The sequence below is a fragment of the Falco biarmicus genome, chromosome 4 (assembly GCF_023638135.1).
Source record: "Falco biarmicus isolate bFalBia1 chromosome 4, bFalBia1.pri, whole genome shotgun sequence".
NCBI classification, from domain to species: Eukaryota; Metazoa; Chordata; class Aves; order Falconiformes; family Falconidae; genus Falco; species Falco biarmicus.
The window spans coordinates 88,686,797-88,705,370 of NC_079291.1; the positions used below are offsets into that span (position 1 = coordinate 88,686,797).

General features: G+C 39.6%; 1 protein-coding gene and 1 long non-coding RNA gene across 2 annotated transcripts in view; one reads left to right on the plus strand and one right to left on the minus strand.

The window, feature by feature from the left end:
* Positions 1-7,775: 7,775 nt before the first annotated feature.
* Positions 7,776-11,504, minus strand: TRH (thyrotropin releasing hormone). Its single transcript, XM_056336913.1, has 2 exons — positions 10,348-11,504; positions 7,776-9,166 (listed from the first exon to the last, which is right to left on the minus strand). Exons 1-2 carry the CDS (start codon positions 10,541-10,543, stop codon positions 8,580-8,582), a joined length of 783 nt encoding a protein of 260 aa, XP_056192888.1. The 5' UTR covers positions 10,544-11,504; the 3' UTR covers positions 7,776-8,579.
* Positions 11,505-14,352: 2,848 nt separating this feature from the next.
* Positions 14,353-18,574, plus strand: part of LOC130148303 (uncharacterized) — a 31,462-nt gene continuing 27,240 nt past the window's right edge. The window contains exon 1 of the long non-coding RNA XR_008821517.1: positions 14,353-14,591. This is a non-coding gene — a long non-coding RNA (uncharacterized LOC130148303). The remainder of the gene's footprint in view (positions 14,592-18,574) is intronic.

Genomic DNA, 18,574 nt, shown 5'->3' on the forward strand with positions numbered 1-18,574 from the left:
AAAACACTTTTCTCCTGCAGCAGGCAGGATAGTCCTGCCTGTTGAGCAGTGAGGCCCTGATGACCCTCGCTCGGTCCTCTCCTGTCATTTAGAAGTAGTAAGAATTGGGTATAAGGAAAAGCAAGACTGTACTGGACAGCAGGCTCTTTACTTAAACCTGCCCTTCTCTACAGCTTCAGTAACTGCTCATTTTGAAAAGAAAATTCTTAAAGTCTTATTAAAATGGTAAATGCAACGATTGAAGTCTAATAGCCTACTGATGGGACACAGATAATACAGTGAGAAGGACTGCCTGTGATGAGTTGTGTCAGGGATGATAACATGCAGGCATGTGCACCAGAAATTAAACATTTAACTGACTCTATAGTTAGTTAATTGTGCTTTTTTGGATGTACTACGTTTGACCACAGACCATGAGAATGCATCTTGCCAAATAAATCTTTTCGAATTACTGGTAAGACACCATGCAGTATCAATCACTCTTGAAAAGATCAATATCAATCAGTGTTTTGAAAGAAAAATGTCATTTGTTTGTATGTTTCCAAATATAAGTGGTCTTTACACTTCCTGAGGAACTCATTCCCCAGTAAGTGACTACACCTGTTTAATATGATTTGGATCTTTACCAGAGTATTAGACTTTTACTGGGAGTCTCTCAGAGGGAATTATTGAAGTGATAATGTGAATTAGCAAGCCAGGTGTAGTGATGTGTTGAATGGTGTCTGTTTACTCTTAAAGGGAAGTTTGGTCTCCTGTCTCCCTAAGACACGTTCCTTTACAGAGGTGGAGTGTAATCTATGTTTGTGCTGGTGTAAATGAGAATAGACTTTGGCTGCTTGACACTTTGGCTCATCACACTGTCCCACACAGAGAGCATTCACAAAATGGAAAATCTAGCTCAGTCTAAAGCAATCCTGTTTATGTTCTGTCAAAAATTGTCTTCATCCAGGTAGTTGCAGTAGGAAGAGAGGTATTGGGGGACACATTAAACCTTACTGAAATGCCGCAGGTGCTGTTGGGGACTGCATTTGAATCATTAATGGCTTACCATTGTGAATTAGTGTAAATGAGCAACAGCCCAGTAAAGGAATGTGTTCCAAACACTTGCTTAAGAAGCAAAGCCAGGCATATACTGCTCTGTTCTGCCACTGGAATATATTGTAAAGCTCGGCCTGCAAAACCCCATATCCATTATTAACTCATCCTACTCTGTCGTGCTCAAAGCCCTTTGCAGACACTGAGTAAACAAGTTGTAAAATATGTTTGTGTGTTGCTTTAATAACTCAGTGAATTCCAAGACCTTGTCTGTTGCTAAGTTGGTCATTGCTACTGATGTCCAAGAGGTGAGGCTTCAGTGGGAATACAGCTGAGGGACACAGTCAGCCCAGTAACCGTGGCACAGTCCTGGCAGAACTGTGTTGCAGTTAAATTCATGTATATTCTTTCACTTCTTGTAATGTCTTCAGTGTCTTTTGGAATGTTAAATAATGGGGAACCTGATCCCAGGACAGGAGAGGTAAATGTAGACTGAAAGTAATTCTTAATCATACCTGTTTACTTCTCACAGAATGCAGTAGAACATTTTTGCACAAATATGGCTTACTCACTGAAAAGAAGTTTAAAATATCTGTAAATTAACAATGTTGAGTTCAGTATAGACTTCGGGGCAGGAGAGTGGAATGTTCTTTCTAACCAGTCCCTAAACTAAACAGCTAGTTAGTTTCAATTAATGCTGTGTTTAGAATTGGCCTAAATTCAATTTTATGATTTAAAAAAAAAAAAAAAATCTCCCAGCGTTGAAATGGGTAGCGCAAAATTCTTCCTACAACATAAAGTGAACTTTAATTTTCATTTATCTCAGAAAATTTCATTTGATTGTTTAGGTGGATCTAAACCAACATTTTCTGTATTATTCATTTTGTTCAGAGAACTAAAAAATTTACATATTGCTGTTCCTTTTAACGAAACTCATATTCAGTATACTCCAGTTGCTTATAGTAAACATTTTGATACAAACCAAATTTGTTTAATTAGTCTGTGTAGAGGGGATGATTTTTCCTGTGTTTGCAGACTCATCAATCAAAATTGACAGCATGGTGATTTGTAAGAGCTGTAGATGACAACTTTTTGAGCCTTGTTTATCTGATTTGCCTATTAACTGCTTCAGTACTGGCAGGCCAGTCATCTACTCAAGTTTATCTTGTCCCTTAACACTGCTGAAGAATCTGGCATACTGGTCCTGAGTGCCATGGAATGGCACCACTTTTACATATATAAAGAGGAGAGACAGGAATATTCAGAATTCCTTTGTGTTTACATTTTATTTAATGTTTTAACGGTAGGATTCATATGCTACAATGTCTAGATTATGCTCAGGGCTCATTTCAGATTTCCAGCACACCCATGTGTGACTGCTGTTTCCTGTAGCCTCTCTTGTCTTCTATTTCCCCTACAAATTTGTATAGCAACCAGTTCACATCTTGAAAGTGGCATGTCTGAAATCAGTAAGCGGAATACTCTCAACAGTGGGTATTTGACAGTGAATGATTTGTGATTATTTTTTTGTTGCAGGGCTGTTGCTGTCTTCAACACCACCTGCTTGTTCAAGGAGCTTGCTTTTTGTCTTGACTGCTTTGGCTCAGAGAACCTTTCACAAAGTCTTACTATATTTTTCATTTGTCTTGGCTTTTGTCTCTCCTCTTCCTGCTCTTCTTCTCTCTTTACAGTAGCTTCTTCAGGCACCTCACACATGAGTACCAGCCTCGAAATCGAGGGAATTTATGCTGGAAACATGCTTATCTATGAAAAGTAGTCTAAAACAGCAATCATATTTCAGGCAACCTCTCCTAGTTTTCCCAGTCATAATCTCACATTTTCCTATAACCAAGCAGCTATTAAAGTGACTTTGCTGTGTCATACTCAATTGCATTCAGTTAGGATATCCATTATAGAGAGCAGATGGCAATGAACTAACTTCTTTTCGTAAGGCAAACTGGATCCTGGTTTACCTCCATCCCATTCTACACGAGTATTTGCATGATTTATGAAGTCTGGATTTTCCTTGTTTCCAATTCATGTGAAGATGAGGAAGGTGCAGTGTATGTTGCCTGTGAGTAAATGAGGAAGATGTTCCCTTGGTTGCTCAGCACTTCCTGTGCCACTGTGTCTGTGAGGTCCTGCTTTCTTGTCTGGATTACTGCTGTCGGTTCAAACCAGAGTGACTGAAATAAACTCAAGAGCTGTCTTTGCCTTTTGGCTGGGGTCATTCCATTGTATCGGTATCTGACATGCCCCGTCTCTGTCAGGAGTCAGTATCATGCTTCAGCATACCAATGCAATTTGTGATCTAATAAGATTTTGGTTCTGCTTTACCTTCCTTCAGCCTGTGCTCATTCATCTCATGTAAGCAGACAAAGTGAATTGGTAGGTAATTGATAAACGTCCTTTTCTTCATTTCCTTCTTTGGACTTTTAAGCTGCAGTGGCTTCATCAAGGAAAACAAACCACAAATATCTTCACACAGGTCTAAAAGTAATAGACAGGTAGACAGCTCTGTTTTCTCAAGGAACATGCCCATCTGTTTTTATCAGATACCTCTGTTCAATCTGAATCCTTCCTCATTACCCTGTAGGAGTGACGAGTTCAGGCTGTTCTTGTTGGGAGGGGGTTGCTGACTTCTGCCCTCTAATGCAGGTAGTCCACATATCAGTTTTGTAAAAACGAAAGGATTTCCCTGTCTGCATCTTTGTGTCATATCTCTGTACAGCCTAGACGTCACCCAGGCTCATCCCTTCTGCAGTGCTTTTCCTCTTGACTTCTTTTGATCATAGTTTTTATTCATAGCAGTGTACTGACTGATGCTTTAAAATTGCAGCTGGCTGTTTAGTGTTAACTGAGTGAATTACCAAGCAAGCAGTGACTCTGCTTCAGCTGAGGTGATGATGATATTTTCAAACTTTCTCCAACAAAATGGGTCATTAAAAGTAGTCATATGGGCATTTGTTGGGGCCATGTGTCCCTTGGAAACACTCAACCCATGCCAATTACAGTGGGCGAGCAAAGAGGTCAAGGCTGGTAAGTGTGTGGGAGGGGACGCAGGAAGGTAATTGTGAGAGGAGGTGAAACTAGTTGCAGAAATTATTAATTATACAGCTTGTTCACATCAATCCCCCACCCCCCTTGAAAACAAAGCTCATTTTGAAGACACTTGTAAAATTTGCTCTTTAGGAATGAAATTCCCTTATGTCTTAATAACTGGTAACATACTAGAAATTTAAAACTGCAGTAGAATAAACAAAGAACTCATCTGTGCGTGGTTGTTTTACTCTCAATTAAAGCTGGAAATAAGATTTTGCATGGTTGTGGTGCCATGTTAGGGCTAGTGCACAGCTTTGTTCTGTGGACCTAATCCAGATTCTGCAAAGGACAAGGGAGATTTTTTCCACTGGCTTCCATGACCTTTGGACCAAGTCTGCTATTGATTTGTTACCATACCTGAAGAGCCATGGACTGTCTTACAGACAGATAGTGCACTTCATCAAGGAACTTTGCAACTGAAAGGCCCTGTTCTGCAGTTACTAAAATGTGCAAGTACGTTTACATGTGTGACTGAGCAAAGCTAGTAATGTGTAGGTGTTTGCATGGACGTTAAATTGTAATAAAAGATGACAGGGGAAGGTATACGATGAGAGGTGCAATTAACAAATTCTTACCTTATAACTAAGTAGTATGTATCTGTGTAGTTCATGTTGCTAAGAGATTGCACTATATTTACTGTTTAAAATGGCAGAGTATTGTAGTATAAAAGCTGGTTCTTCTCTGGTTAGTCCTTTAGCCAAACTCCAGAGCCAAGTTTTTAGGGTGTAGGTAAATTTAACAGAAACTTAACTTCAGAACTTGTGCGTATGTGTGCTTCGTAGCCACAAAACTGTCAAATCACAAGTGGCAGGTGGTCCTCTGAGAATGATGTCTGTAACAGAAAGAATGTTGCACTTGAATGACGATAGGTATGTCTGCAGCACTGCAGAAGGCAGGAGGAAATTAAGGGAGAGAAAATTTTCGGGCAGACACTGAGAGAAAATGTATTTTCAATCAAAACAAAAATCTGGACAAAATTTATTGGCAAGATTGAAATATTGTGTTTGAGTTACTTTAAAAAAAAAAAAGATAGGAGAACTCCTAAAATACGTAATCTTTTTCCCCAATGAAAACCTTCCCTTTCCTTTTCTCAAATGAGTCTTTTATGCAAGTAATAGAATGACGGAGTAATTTTTGCCACTGAAAGTAAATGTTAGCTTTTGTGGAGAAAACCAGGATTTTTGTTTTCTTTTTGTAAATGGTCTTATGTTTCAAAAATGCATGGAATTAAGGTTATCAGATCCCCCCAAGTGCAAATTCTAACCTACCTGAAAATTTGAGTTCAGTGATTAATTTCATTCTTTCCTAAGTTGCACTTGTAGCTCTATCTCCAAGTCTTTTCAGAGATAATGTAGATCCATGAGCCATGTTAAGCATAATCAAAATAATCATGTAGGCACAGAAAGCCCAGGATTGAAGAGAACTGCAACTAGCAATAATCAGACAAATATCTGTGGAAGATTAAGCGTATCATGCTTCATCCTCTTGGGATTTCTATTGGGGCTGTCACTTTTCTGGCTACTTGGCAATGATGGTGGCATTTTTACAGTGCCTCGGTAGCAGATTTGCTGGCTCTTTTGACTGTTATATACATGGGAAATATGCAGAAAGTTGTCCTGTATTCAGTTCTTTTTCAGTATCAACTTCTTTGAATTTCCAGGATTTTCAAACCCAGGTCACTGGCAGAAGCTCAGGACTTTTGACTCATGTTTCGGTGTCCAAATTACTCTGTTTTCTGTGCATGGACATGTATTGGGTCCTGATGCTGGCCTGACGTGCTTCTCTGAATGGAAATCTGCGTCTTGTCCTTTGAACTGGCCTATGCAACTTGGAAGGGAATCTCACATGTGGTCCCACCCCTGTCCAGGAATCCCTGAGAGTGTTTCTGTCATTTTCCAGAGACCTTTTGCTGGAGTAAAAAAGTTGGTTTCTGCTTTTAAGTAACTGAAATGTGTCAGAGCTCTCCCAGTATTTGCTTACATTGTGCCTCTCCCAGCCAGGCAAGTACATTTTCAGCAGCTCTAAACTGAGACAAATCTTAAAACCTGTAGGCATGATATTAATGACCTGATGTGTTTTACTGTAAAGTGCTGTCAGCTGGGGCTTGGCTTTTTTTTTTTTAAACAAACAAACAAAAAAACCCAACCAGAAAAACCCCAAACAAACCAAAACCACACACACACTCCCAACAAAAGAAAACAACTCAAAACCAATGGAAATAATTCCTTAAAAAATTATAGTAGTGATAGTCTTGCTTTTAAACAGGTGACTAGCCCCTGGCAGAACTTGGCATCTCTGCAAATACTGGAGCACTCTGAACTTCAAAAAAAAGAAGATGGAAAAATTAGACATACATAAAATCAGTTAAAGCACATCTGAGATTTACTCAGCGTGGTAGATTTTATAGGCAGTAACCCAGTAGCTTGAACCAGCTGTTTGCACCTGCACATTAAAAAATGAGCGTGGGCTTTGGTGCTTCTCTCCCTTTCCCACCTTGGCTTTCTTGTAGCAGCCACTGCAGCATCATTGTCTTGCAGGAACTGTGATGTGTTTTTGCTTTTGCCCATGTTTACACACTTGGTCATTTTTTTCCTTTCTGTTTTTCACTTATTTTGGGCATTTTCTAGGGAGTGGTGTTGGTTTTGTGTAGTAGCGTTCCCTGAGTTCTAAGAAGCATTCATAAATTGCTGGAAATGCTATATTTTAGAGAAGTCTTCCCCCCCCCCCCTATACAATGAAAATTGAACGTTTTTAAAGTCACCGTATAAAGAAAGCATGCTGAAAGAATTCAAAGTGTATGGGTGTATGGAATGTTCCCAGCTACCTCCTCTGAGAATTTCATCTGCACTTGTGAATTAGAAACCCCCTGTCAACAGAAGGGGTCTGCCAGTTGTCACATAGATTAAACAGTGCATGATCTCCAAAGTTAGAAGTTGTTTGATAGACCATGTTAAGTGTTGATCAGCCTGGGAGCATCTTACTTCAGTGAAACTCACTGAGATGGTTAATTATTCTTCAGAGTAACTAAACCATATGGCAAAACTAACTTCTATAACCAAGGAAGTCCTCTGAGGCACTGAGTGGGGAAACAGTCTTGTTTGAAAGGAACACTCAAGGCACTTAATGTGTCTTGATGGTATTGAGAAGGATGAAAAGATGAATGTCAGTGCAAAACATACTCATTTGTTTATAAAAAAATAACATTCTTGTGAAATACTGACGTACTGTAACCTCTTTGAATGTACAAGAAGTGGTACAAATAACAGTGCACTCAATAAGTAAGCACTAATTGCAAAAATCAGAAAATACTGTTTAGACCTGTGAACAGGAAATCAGACTTCTAGTAAAAGTTCCTTGTGAACTAGGTGGCAGGGCTGCTGTGGGTTTAGCCCAGATGCATAATTTTGTGTGGGTAGAAGGTTTAAAAAGGGAATCGTGTCTATATGCAAATCATCCTTCCACTTCAGGAGTGAAACAGTTTTATGTATAAACATGTGCTGACCACCAGCATGCAAGATTGTGCCTAGAAAAACCCTTTGATGTTAGTTTGTTTATTTTTATTTAGCTTGGGTTGGGTTTATGTTTTTTCACTCTATTGCAGTATATTTGCACAACCAATAAGGACACACAGACTTGACTGTTGATGTTTATTGAATCGATCATGTCAAATAAACACTTTTGGGAGTCTCAGCATGGAAAGTAAAAGCATGCCTTTGAGAGGAGAGACACTGGAAATCCTTTTTGGAAGAAATGAATGTCTGCTTGTTTCATTTTTAGATGTCTGAGGAAAAGGCATGATTTCAAGTGTCATGACTAAAATGTGGATACACCAGGGTGGGAGTTCTAGTATGGGTTATATGCAGTCAGGTTCACAATTTGATATTGAGATGCTCTGGCATGCCTTAACCCTTTGCACAGCCTCTTAGATGAAAACGGAGTTTATGTGCCAGTTCCAAGTCGAACTATGAAGTCAGTCATCTAATCTTTCCGGTTGGAACAGTTCCTACCTGTGTTTAGTGCTTACTGTCTGGACAGATTGCAGTGTGCAAGGGTTCAGTTCTCATTAATGTATTATTTAGAACTGAAAACCTATTCAATTTCATTTTAAAATAATTGGCATATGTTGTTCTTGTTTCTCCCTCTCTATTAATATACTGATTTCACTGATATGGGAGGAAACCATATAATTATTCCACTTTAGCAGCATCAGAACAGATATTTAAAAGCCTGTTTTTGTCCTTTGGGAACAGAAAATTGGACACACATTGGGTTTATTCTGAGGTCTGGGCCCATAAGGAAATAAGCGCTTTTCCTAAAGTGGAGGATTTGAAGACTAAGATAGATGCAGAGGTCAGCAGCAGGAAGGCAAAAGGGAGTGAAGAGAATTTTATAGTGATCTGGCTGTTTGCTTCACCAAATGCAAAGGATACACAATTATTTTCTCATTCCTCTGTTTCACTTTCCCATGCTGATCTCTTTCCTGGATGCTGACGTTTTTCTTCTACCCTGTCTTTGCTAACATTTTCCACTAAATCAAGCAACAAGCTGCCTTTTTTACAGGTGAAGGACTCCTGAAAGCTGCAGGGGCCTGCATCATCTGAACTGTCAGAATTCCAGTGCCTTTTTCCAGGGTGCTGGTGTTTCTCGCTGTGTTGGTCATTTAGGTCTATGTCATCATTCCAACCTCTTTTACTAGGATGTTGGTGATTGTACATCAAATACCTTCTGCCTGGATGCTGTCTTTTGGATAACTCATTCAAGTAGGTTAGCTGTGCACTAGGGATGTCAGTGTACTGATTCACTAGTGACCTGCTGCTGGGATGCTGTCGCTTTTTCAGCTCCAGGTAGCTGTCAAGGTTGTCTTCTCTCTCTCTTTTTCCTGGATGCTGCCTCTTCTGAATGTCTTCATAAGATGCATCTTCCTCGACATCCCTTTTTCCAGGATGCTGTCTCTTCTCCAGGTCACTTAGGTGCTTTTTCCCAGGTTGCTGTCTTTTGGAAAGCCATTCTGGCAGAGGGGCATTTGATCCTGTCCAAGGAAAAGAATAGTATTAATGATCCCCCATAGTCCTCACTAAGGAAGTTGAAATGGGAATTTGTGGAGTTCTGTGGTGCAGGATAATAGTTTGTTCTCATTATGCCCATTTAATTAAACAGAAGTATATGGTCTTGAACTTCATCTCTCTGGATGGCATCTGTCAAAACAGTTCTGCCACATTTTTAGCAAAGATGGATTGATCTATGTAGAACTAGCTGCAGCTGGATGGAAAGACATGCAATGACAAAGCCTAATGTGTTGATTCAGGTAAATGTGTTGGATTTGGGTGAAGGGAAGTGAGTAAAAGATGCTGAGCAACTGAAAGAAATCAGCTGCAGGAGGTGGGGAAGAGCTGGAAGTGAGCACAAGACAGGGAAAGGATAGGGCTGCGAGACCAGTAGAAGCAGGGATGTGGACATTTGAAAGCCAGCTCAGTGTTTCCAGCTACCAGTCATAACTCTTGTTAGTATCTCTTGCTCATTCTTAAGCTCTTTTTAATATTTCAGGTCTTGGATTGACATGACCAGCTCTCAGCATTCATGTGTAGAGGGGAGGAAGGCTTTTTCTACGGGCATCTGGGGCTTGCTCCTTTTTCCACTCTGAAAGGACTCTGTGCTCCTTGTTGCTGGCAGGCACCTAGGTGCTGCTTCTTGCAGTGCCTGAGTCTGATTTGTTTCTGCTGCTGTGACTAGTGAGAGCAGAGCATCTGCAAGCTAGGAGGTGGCAGACTCTAGAGCAGCCTCTGCATTCCCAGCCACAGAAAAGCCCAGCTCTGTTGGGGGTGTAGAAACCAGTAGTTTGAGGTAGTAGGTGAATGGCAGCACTCCCACCTCCAAATTAACATTAGGTACAGGGTCCGAAAGTTGGGAATGTCCTCTTAGAGCTTCCCTAGGGAAGCACTTGCCAGACAGGCAAGTGTTCTGTGACAGGCCTCTGCCTTCTTACTATGCAGCAGCAGCTGGTTAGTGGTGATACAGCATTGCCTAAGCAGGGAGATCTTAAAGAAGAAAGCGCCTTTTGAGAACTCTGTGTCAGTGTGCTGCAGCACACCTCCTATCCTTCCCCTGCCCTTAGCTAGAGTAACAAATACATATGTTAGAACCTGGGAACTATACACTGGACCGAGTACTATGCCAGCATTACCAGATGGATATCCTTGGTGTTATATATACCTTTAGTCATCTCTTCTTCCTTTTCAGCTTTATTGAGGACAGACTGAAGAATGAGGCTTTCAGATCTCTGCAGGATGTCATCCAGGGGGCTTCTTCCCATGGTCTCACTTCCCTCCAAAAGGGGCTGCCCCCTGCTGAGTCGAACACCCCACAAGGAGAGGCAGAGGAACAGCAGTGGCAGCTGGATAGATGGCATTGTGGGACGGGGAGTCTTACAGCTTCCACTGGAGAGAGAACAACAGGGGAGGAGGATGGAGCAAACAAAGCTAGTAGCAATAGCAATATTTCCAGACACTGGAAAAGAAATCTGGCACTGCTATAGGGATTAAGTCTTTCATGAGGGTCCTTCCTCATTTATTATTAACCTCTCAGTTTATTTCATATTCTTCAAAGAATCTGTAAATTCTTCATAATTAAAATCAGGCACGTGTTAATTTTTCTGGCAGAATAAATATGAACATTTTAAGCACCTAACTTCCTGATGCACAGATAGTTCTGAAAGCCAGTGATTTTGCTTTGCCTTCTGCTGGGAGGTAAAAATAATTTCCCTCTTGAACTCTTGTGTTTACTGATGCCCCACATGAGGTACACACACATATACCTGCACTTACAATCTCCACCAGGCAATTCCCTTTGCTAAAGGTTCATTTAAAAATAATACTGGGATTTGCAGCACTTTCATTCCACCTTTAGTTACAGCCCAACTTTAATCATCTGTTAGTTTTTTAATATCTATTTCTATACATTTAAAGTAGCTGTGTGTCTATTTGTCAATATAGTAATACAGCTATGCTCTGTTGGTCAGGGATGTTTCTTGCATTGGGGAAGCACCTCATTTTTTTCAGAGACACAATAATAATGGTTATCCTCTATTACCTCTTACCAAGATAACAAGTGTTTCTCTATTTTTTCTAGCTAGCACTGGAATTTCTAACACCACTTATTGTGGTTTTATTTTCCAGTAAGCAGAGTTCCTTCAGTAGAATGGAATACATCTTTAATATTAGTATAGCAGTCATTTAGATTAATTATATCTTCAGAACATAAAAGAAATGCACAAGAACAAAAAGTTCTACATTTTTTTTGAAGTAGAGAATGAGTTTATTACCTGGCAGGTTTCTGTCACTTCTGATGAAGTCCTTGGATAACAGTCCTAACAATGTCAGGTAGGTTATTTGGCTCAGAGCGATATTTAGAAGGAAATTTAGCCAGCTAGAAAGGAAATGATTTCGTAAATTACCTGACTTGTAGTTTCAGATTTTTGCTTGATGCATCTGCCAAGAGATTGTTTAGTCCTTTAAAGCTGTTTGCACATCTGAGCTTCAGAGTTGCCCTTTTTCTGCTACAGACAGAGAGAGTATCCAATAGAACTGTTGCTAAGTGGTCTTTGGATGGCTTGTGTCTCTGTACTTATACCGTACTGCCTCTGGACCCTTTATGCAAATAGCTGTGAGGTAATTTAGGTGATGTGTTGTTTTCTTTTTTTTTTTAACTGATGTTAGAGATCTGCATTGGGAATGCATTTTAAAACTCTGGTAGTTATTTCTTGACCTCCCTATGTCCATGGTCAGCTCCCAGAAATTGCTATTTTTCCATTCTCTAAAGATATTGCTGAATTTTATGTAAGAAATTATAGGGAAAAGAAGTTTTTTTTTTCTCTGCTTAACAAAAATAAGCTTGTGTATCCTCTATTAAGCAAGCACTGTGGAGTAAATGCAGAGAGGTAGGTAATTAAGCTAAGGAAGAAAAACAATGAAAAAGTGTAACAGATTATATTTTAGTAAAGTTATACCATGAGTTCTTATTCTGAATGCCACTATACAGTTTTTGGCTTACAAGTCCGTGTTTTCTTGGCATAGGGTTCCATAGATAGTACATTAGAATATGGGGTGCATAGTACAAGATATTGAAACAGTTATGTTGCTGCTATGTGCTTCAGAAAGCATTATACTATTGTAACTAGAAATAAGACTCCCTCTCTTTAACCCATCTGTTTATTTAAGATATTCTTCCACACAGTACTGCTAAAAACAGATCATGCAAATGGCACAGATAAGGAGCCAGTAATTCTTTGATAATCTTAATCATCCTGATGACAATATGTGGGACTAAAACTGGAATACAGATTGCTCACAGTATTGAAGCAATTCAGGATTCTTTTATTGTTACTACATGGAAGGTTTCAACCAAGTGAAGTCAATGTTTTTCTGCTTTCCTATGTACTACCATTGTCACAAACACAAAACTACCTTTGTATGTCCTCATCCCTGCCATCAAAGTGTTTAAGTTAAAATTTGAATTCAGCAGTAAGTAGTGACAAAACCCAACAACCTGTTACCATGCCTTGACAATGCCTTCTTGGTAGGACGCTGGCATTTTAGCATCTCTCTAGGGTGCTGTGCCACAGTCTGAGACACAAAGCATTTTGGGGATACTCTTAAAAGCACTGCACTTAAAAGTGGATCAGTTATGCTTACAGATCATGTGCATCCTCATGTGACCTGTAAATTTCCTTAAGGCAAAAGGCATTTTATGTCTGAATAGATGATGGGATTACCATATAATAGTTTTATATGGTAAAGAAGCAAAGTCAGTTGTTCTCTGTCAGTGTGGCTTATTATCCATTGGAATTTAACAAAAAATGGTCACCTTACAGAGCTTTTTTCCCCCCACTCCATTCACCTTTCTGTGATGGATCAGAAAATACACAAGAAGAAACTTGTTTTCGGTTCTTTAGGAAATGAAAGCTGATTCTCTGGGGTGACTTTAATGGAACACAGCCGTAACGTCAGTCTTATTCATGAGAGTATGGTCATCTGAATTTTGTTTTAATATCTCAGGAAAAACGTATCAGCAATTGTATATAGATGTGCTTTTTGTTATTAATTACCCTGGTGTAATTTGAGAAGAGTCTTGTGTGTCAATGCACTTGTTCTAGACTTGCAGTGGGGACAGAGACTGGGGCTTACAGCATTATAATTGCATTTTTAACAATCATATTGGCATACATAACAATTTGTAACAATTGTATATGGCATATATTTTCCTTCTTGTTTGGTTTTCTAAGGGAGTTTGAGATACCGTGCACCTTATGTGCAGAACATAATTGTCTTTGCCAATCTTAAGACCATGTCAGCATTGTTTTCCTGAGCAGGCATGAGAACAAAAGACTGGCAGGGCAATTAAATTTGAAGATCAACAGGCAGTTTACTATAGCAGGCCAGTAAACAATGAATGGGCAGCTAATAGTCCCTCATCCAAAGCAAAGATCCCTGTAAAGACAGATCCTATATATTTTTAATTTTAAGCAATGCACTAGGGCTTTCCAGGAATCTAAAGAATGCTGGAAAGTGTTTTAAATGCCTTCATTAATAGCAGTTGCTTTTTTAACAAGGAAATAGCTGTCTGTAGTTTAGCTCTGGATTTTTCCCTAACAAAATGTGTAATCCAAAGTCCACTGAAATCAGCCAGATTTCTCCTTAAGTGGGGTTATCCTTAGAACTTGGATGTCTCTGACTTGAAAAGATTCACATATTGAATTGAATTTTAAAAAATCCTTTCACACTTTGAAGCATGACTCTTGAAAAACGTAGATGGGAAAAGAGGAGGTTAAACAGCTGAAACACTTTCACATATACAAAATCATAAAGCAAATTAAATCAAGGAGCAGCTAAGAATTTTTTATTAAGAATAGCCTCCCATATGAACATTTTTCATCTTAGCACTGAGTGAATGAGTCAGATTTCACTTATACAGCAGTTGGCATACTGAATTTCTCAGCTGCCTGGAAATAATAGAATAGATAAGACTTACACTTTGGAAATTTGTATGACTACAGTTCAATAAATCAGCATTTGCCACCTATTTCCAAAGTGAAAGTCCTCATAATATGTAACTATGAGCTGGAAATAAAGCTTAAGTTAATCCAGACAGCATAGAAAGCTTGCATGTGTAGCTCCAGCTTAGATAGAGCAGGAGCTGCTCTGTGCAGAAGCCTCTTACCGAGTCATGCTATGCATGTGCAGTAAGGGCCAGATGCATGAGACTGTGCAGTCAATGCCCAGACTGTCACCTAACCTTTGGTTACTTTCTTTTTAAGACTCTCCAGCCATCACAAACGAAACTGTGCCCCCCTGATTCCTTTGGACAAGCTCACGGCTCGTCTTCTCCATTACATTATTTCTACCATAGTCAGCTATGCCCTAGATTTGGGAACTGCCGTTGCATCAGTCATGGTGAACCTGGTGAGGAGTTAGATTTACTTCACACTAGCTGCTTGGAATGTCCTGGGTTGGTAACTCTTTTAAGATCTCTTATGGTACGACACCCGAGTTTAAAAAATTAATATATTGACATATAAATTAAAATGGGCATTGATGGCCTGGGAGCTGCATTTTTAAACAAGTCTTCAGAAAAGTGAAACAGAACAGTGAAGTTGTAAAGAATTCTGTTGCTGGCTCCTTACAGTGCGTCCTTGATAAGCTGCTGAAGCCCAGCATGTCTTATAAATAAAGGATGTTTTCATCATGTGGTTGAAGGCTTCAGTCATAGCTTCTCAATCTCGTTACATGTTTTCTTCAGTTCATCACATTTTCTCTATTCTTTTTAACATAAAATATTGGAGCACATTAAGCATCGTGCGTACCGTCTGTTGCACAGAGTCTATCTCTTTCACAAGGCAAGAAATGTGTGAATTGGCTTGTTTTTGCAGGATTTAAAAAAAACAAAACTAGATGGCATGGAGAGCTAGGTTGCTGTCTGTGTATTGTGAAGAAGCAAGGTTAAAAATTTGTCTTGTCCTTGGAGTATAAGGTGGGGTTTGTACTGATTGTTACTTTGTGTTGGAGTTTACCCACAAATCTTGAGTCAATACCTTAACCCCAATGGGGAGTTCTCTGACCTGCACAGACCATCAGGCGGCTGGGAGCAGTCAAGAAGTTCTAGAGTTAGCAAATCTGAGCGGGCTTCCTGATGTGTGTGTTTGGGGCATTGGTTCCTCACCAGCCCTGCTAAGGAAGCTGGTCTCAAAACTCAGTGGAATTTTTTTTCAGCTAAAATGTGTTTACAAAGCATGTCAGTTTTGAAAAAACATTTTCTGACAGAAACTTGTTTCTGTGGTACATCCCCAGTCGGCTCTTGCAGATGGGATGTTCTTATTAAACTGTCAGCTCCAGCCCTCTAAATCACAAGTAGAGGAATAGACTTGCAAGACAGGCAATCCCTTCAGTTCCATATTCTCTGCACTTAATTACCAATATCCCCATCCCAGACACAGTGCTAGTCTATGGTCAAAGTGTTGGCCAGATACCATCCTGTTCAGTTTAGCATTCATATTTAATCAGAGTTGTGAGGCGGCTTGATTACTGTGTTTATGTCCTTACAGCTGGAGAAGATAACAACGGTGTGTTTTCTGTCTTTATACTGGTAAAAGCATAAGAAGGACTAGTACCTGGAAGCTGAGGTTTAACAAATTTAATTGAATTCAGATTCCTAGCTATGATGATAATTAAACATTGATGTAATTTTCCATACGTAGCCTTGGTGTTGCTTGGAGATTTAGAAATGAAATTTATTTTCTTTTGGCAGGACAAATGTTTTACTAAGACATCTGAGGAATAATATTTTGGATGAGGAAAGTGAATGCAAGAATCTTGGTGGAAGTGGACAGAGATTCTGCTCTGTGGGCCAGGATCTTCAGGGCATCTCAGCAACAAATTCTTTGTCTTCATAGGAGTACTGAGATCGATGTTTCCCCAGCATGTAGCAATCTGAGCTCTGGGTGCAGAAATACTTAAGTCTAACAGGTTCTTCTATTTGATTTAAAGTACCTGGGTAAAACTTGATTAGATGTAGCTAATGATCCTTTTTGTTCCTCTGAAAATAGGAGCTGCCCAGCAACAAACATTGACATTCTGAGACTTCAATGCAGTTTTCGTAATAGGTGTGCTTAGAAACAGAAATATCACAGAGAGTACTGAAACGAGTATGAAGCATGTCTTAGACCTGCACGCTGGGGTACAGCAGCAACATAATCTCAGATTCACAAACAAGGAATAGGGCATCTCGAAAGAAATTGTGGATTTGTGGGGTTTTTGGCCAGGCAGACTTCTGGACTTCTGGCACCTGGCCAGAACAGGAATATTAGCTCCAGATTGGCTTCTAGACAGTGTAGATGAGGTCCTGGTTACTGGTATAGGTGTTCTACACCGCATAAAAATGCATGCAGATCCCTCACAGAAGTGTTGGAGCTGAATCTCTTGAATTCCTTTAAACTAATAGAAAATCCTTTGAGGAGACTTAATATAGGGAAAGATTAGGTCTTCTGTTTTAAATAATGAATAGGACAAGTATTGAATGAGATGAGAACATTAATTTCTGTGCGGGGAAGCTCTTAATAGAATTACTGAGTAAAGTCCACATGGAGCGTGCACAGCTCTCCTCACCAATTTAAATCCATAAAGGCCAGGGAAGGCTGTTACATTAGAGGAAAGGAGGAATATCCCATATAATATTAAAACTGTTGCCAAAAGGAGTATAAATGACATGTTGCTTATATCAGCTAAATTGTTTTATAGTTCCATGAGGAAGCAAAACCAAAGCATTATGACATTAATCCCACATATTGGTTTACTGCCAGACTTTTCAATATTAAACAGCATATTATGGAGTCAGAACTTGACAGGCTTAATTATATACTTAAGAGTCAGTCTAACTCAGTTTGTTCCTTCTGGGATGATGGCAATTTGGAATTAAAGATCTCAATGGATTCACTGTAATGTTTATTTTGTAATTATCTCTGCAGTGTTTATGCAGGGTCATTTCTACAGTTTTCTAGTCAAGAGAACCCTGTGATTTGGGAAGGAAGTGGCCATCTTCAGAAAGAGCATCACTGTGCCCTGTCTCTTGTTTCAGGCACAGTCCAGGATCTTTCAAACCAAATAATGACACTTAATGAAACAAGCAAGATGCGATGCCTCCAGGCACCAAAAAAACCCAGCTGCCCACCTGTTGTTTTTTCACAGCTGCTAATGACAGCACTCGAGATTCTTGTTCCCTTCCAACAGGGTATTAGTCATTGGACAAAGCAAATTTACAGCTCGGTATACCTTGCCAAAATACTGTTCTTAAGCTGGGGCAAGTTTCATGATGTAGCAAGAAGATACCCAGGGAGATTTGATTTGGTATGATAGTATTGGTGGACATTCAGCTTCATTTTAAGAAAGAAGTCTGATTCACACTGTCAAGTAACTTGGAAATTCAGTGGGAGGTTTGTAAATAGATGGTCGCTGCTTCCCGTAGCAATTAAAGGAGTAACATGCCAATTTGTTTCCTCTATGCTGTTCCTTTACACTTGCTGCTAACACATCCTAATTATAATAGAGAAGCTATAATTGGGTGTGAAAGTGAGCAAATTTGTGAGCCAGAGGAGAGCTGATAAGAGAGATTAGCTGTGTTTGGTCAAAGCATTTGAAAATGCTGGTTTGGGTTTTAAAGTCATGATCCTCAGCTTGCAGCTAGTTCTTCTGTCAAGTTTGCTGGGAGCAGTCAGCACAGAGCATATTTGAAAATCCCCCCTACTTGTTCAGATGTCAGAGGTACAAGGCTCAGAAGCTTCTGAAGGCTTGACATGCATAATGCATGCCCAGTGGTTATTGATCAGAGACCATAGTGGAAGCACAAATAAGAAGATGGAGTAAAAGCAGAATGAGTTCTAGCCACCCTTGTGGCTCACTGTAGAACATCTTCCTCTTGAAATTCAGACATTTCTATAGCAACTTTTAAAATTAAAGAATTTTCTGATTGTTGTTTTCAGTTGCTGTAAAAGCGAGTGGTTCATTTGTATACATTGTTCAGTAAAAGTGACCTCAAGTCTTGCTTTAAGGATGCAGTGCAAATGTGATATGCTTTCAAGTTGTCTGTGTTGGTCTGATAAAGGGAAAACTGGGCCAGTGGCAGGACCACATCAGCAAGTCAGCTGCATTTGTGCCTACTATACACAGCAGCCAAGAGCAGGTATTCTTAATGAAGGTGCAACCTGGAATCAGATGTAGAGAGCAATTTTCAACAGGGGTCTGGTGTTACTAACAAAGATAATTTCAGGTACCAGTCATATCAGCTGAGCTGGTTGAAATAGGTAACAGTTCAAGTATTGCTTCCTTCCTCTCTATTGTTTCTGTGTGTCTGTGAGTATACATATGCATTATGTGTGTGTTTTTTACTAATGAAC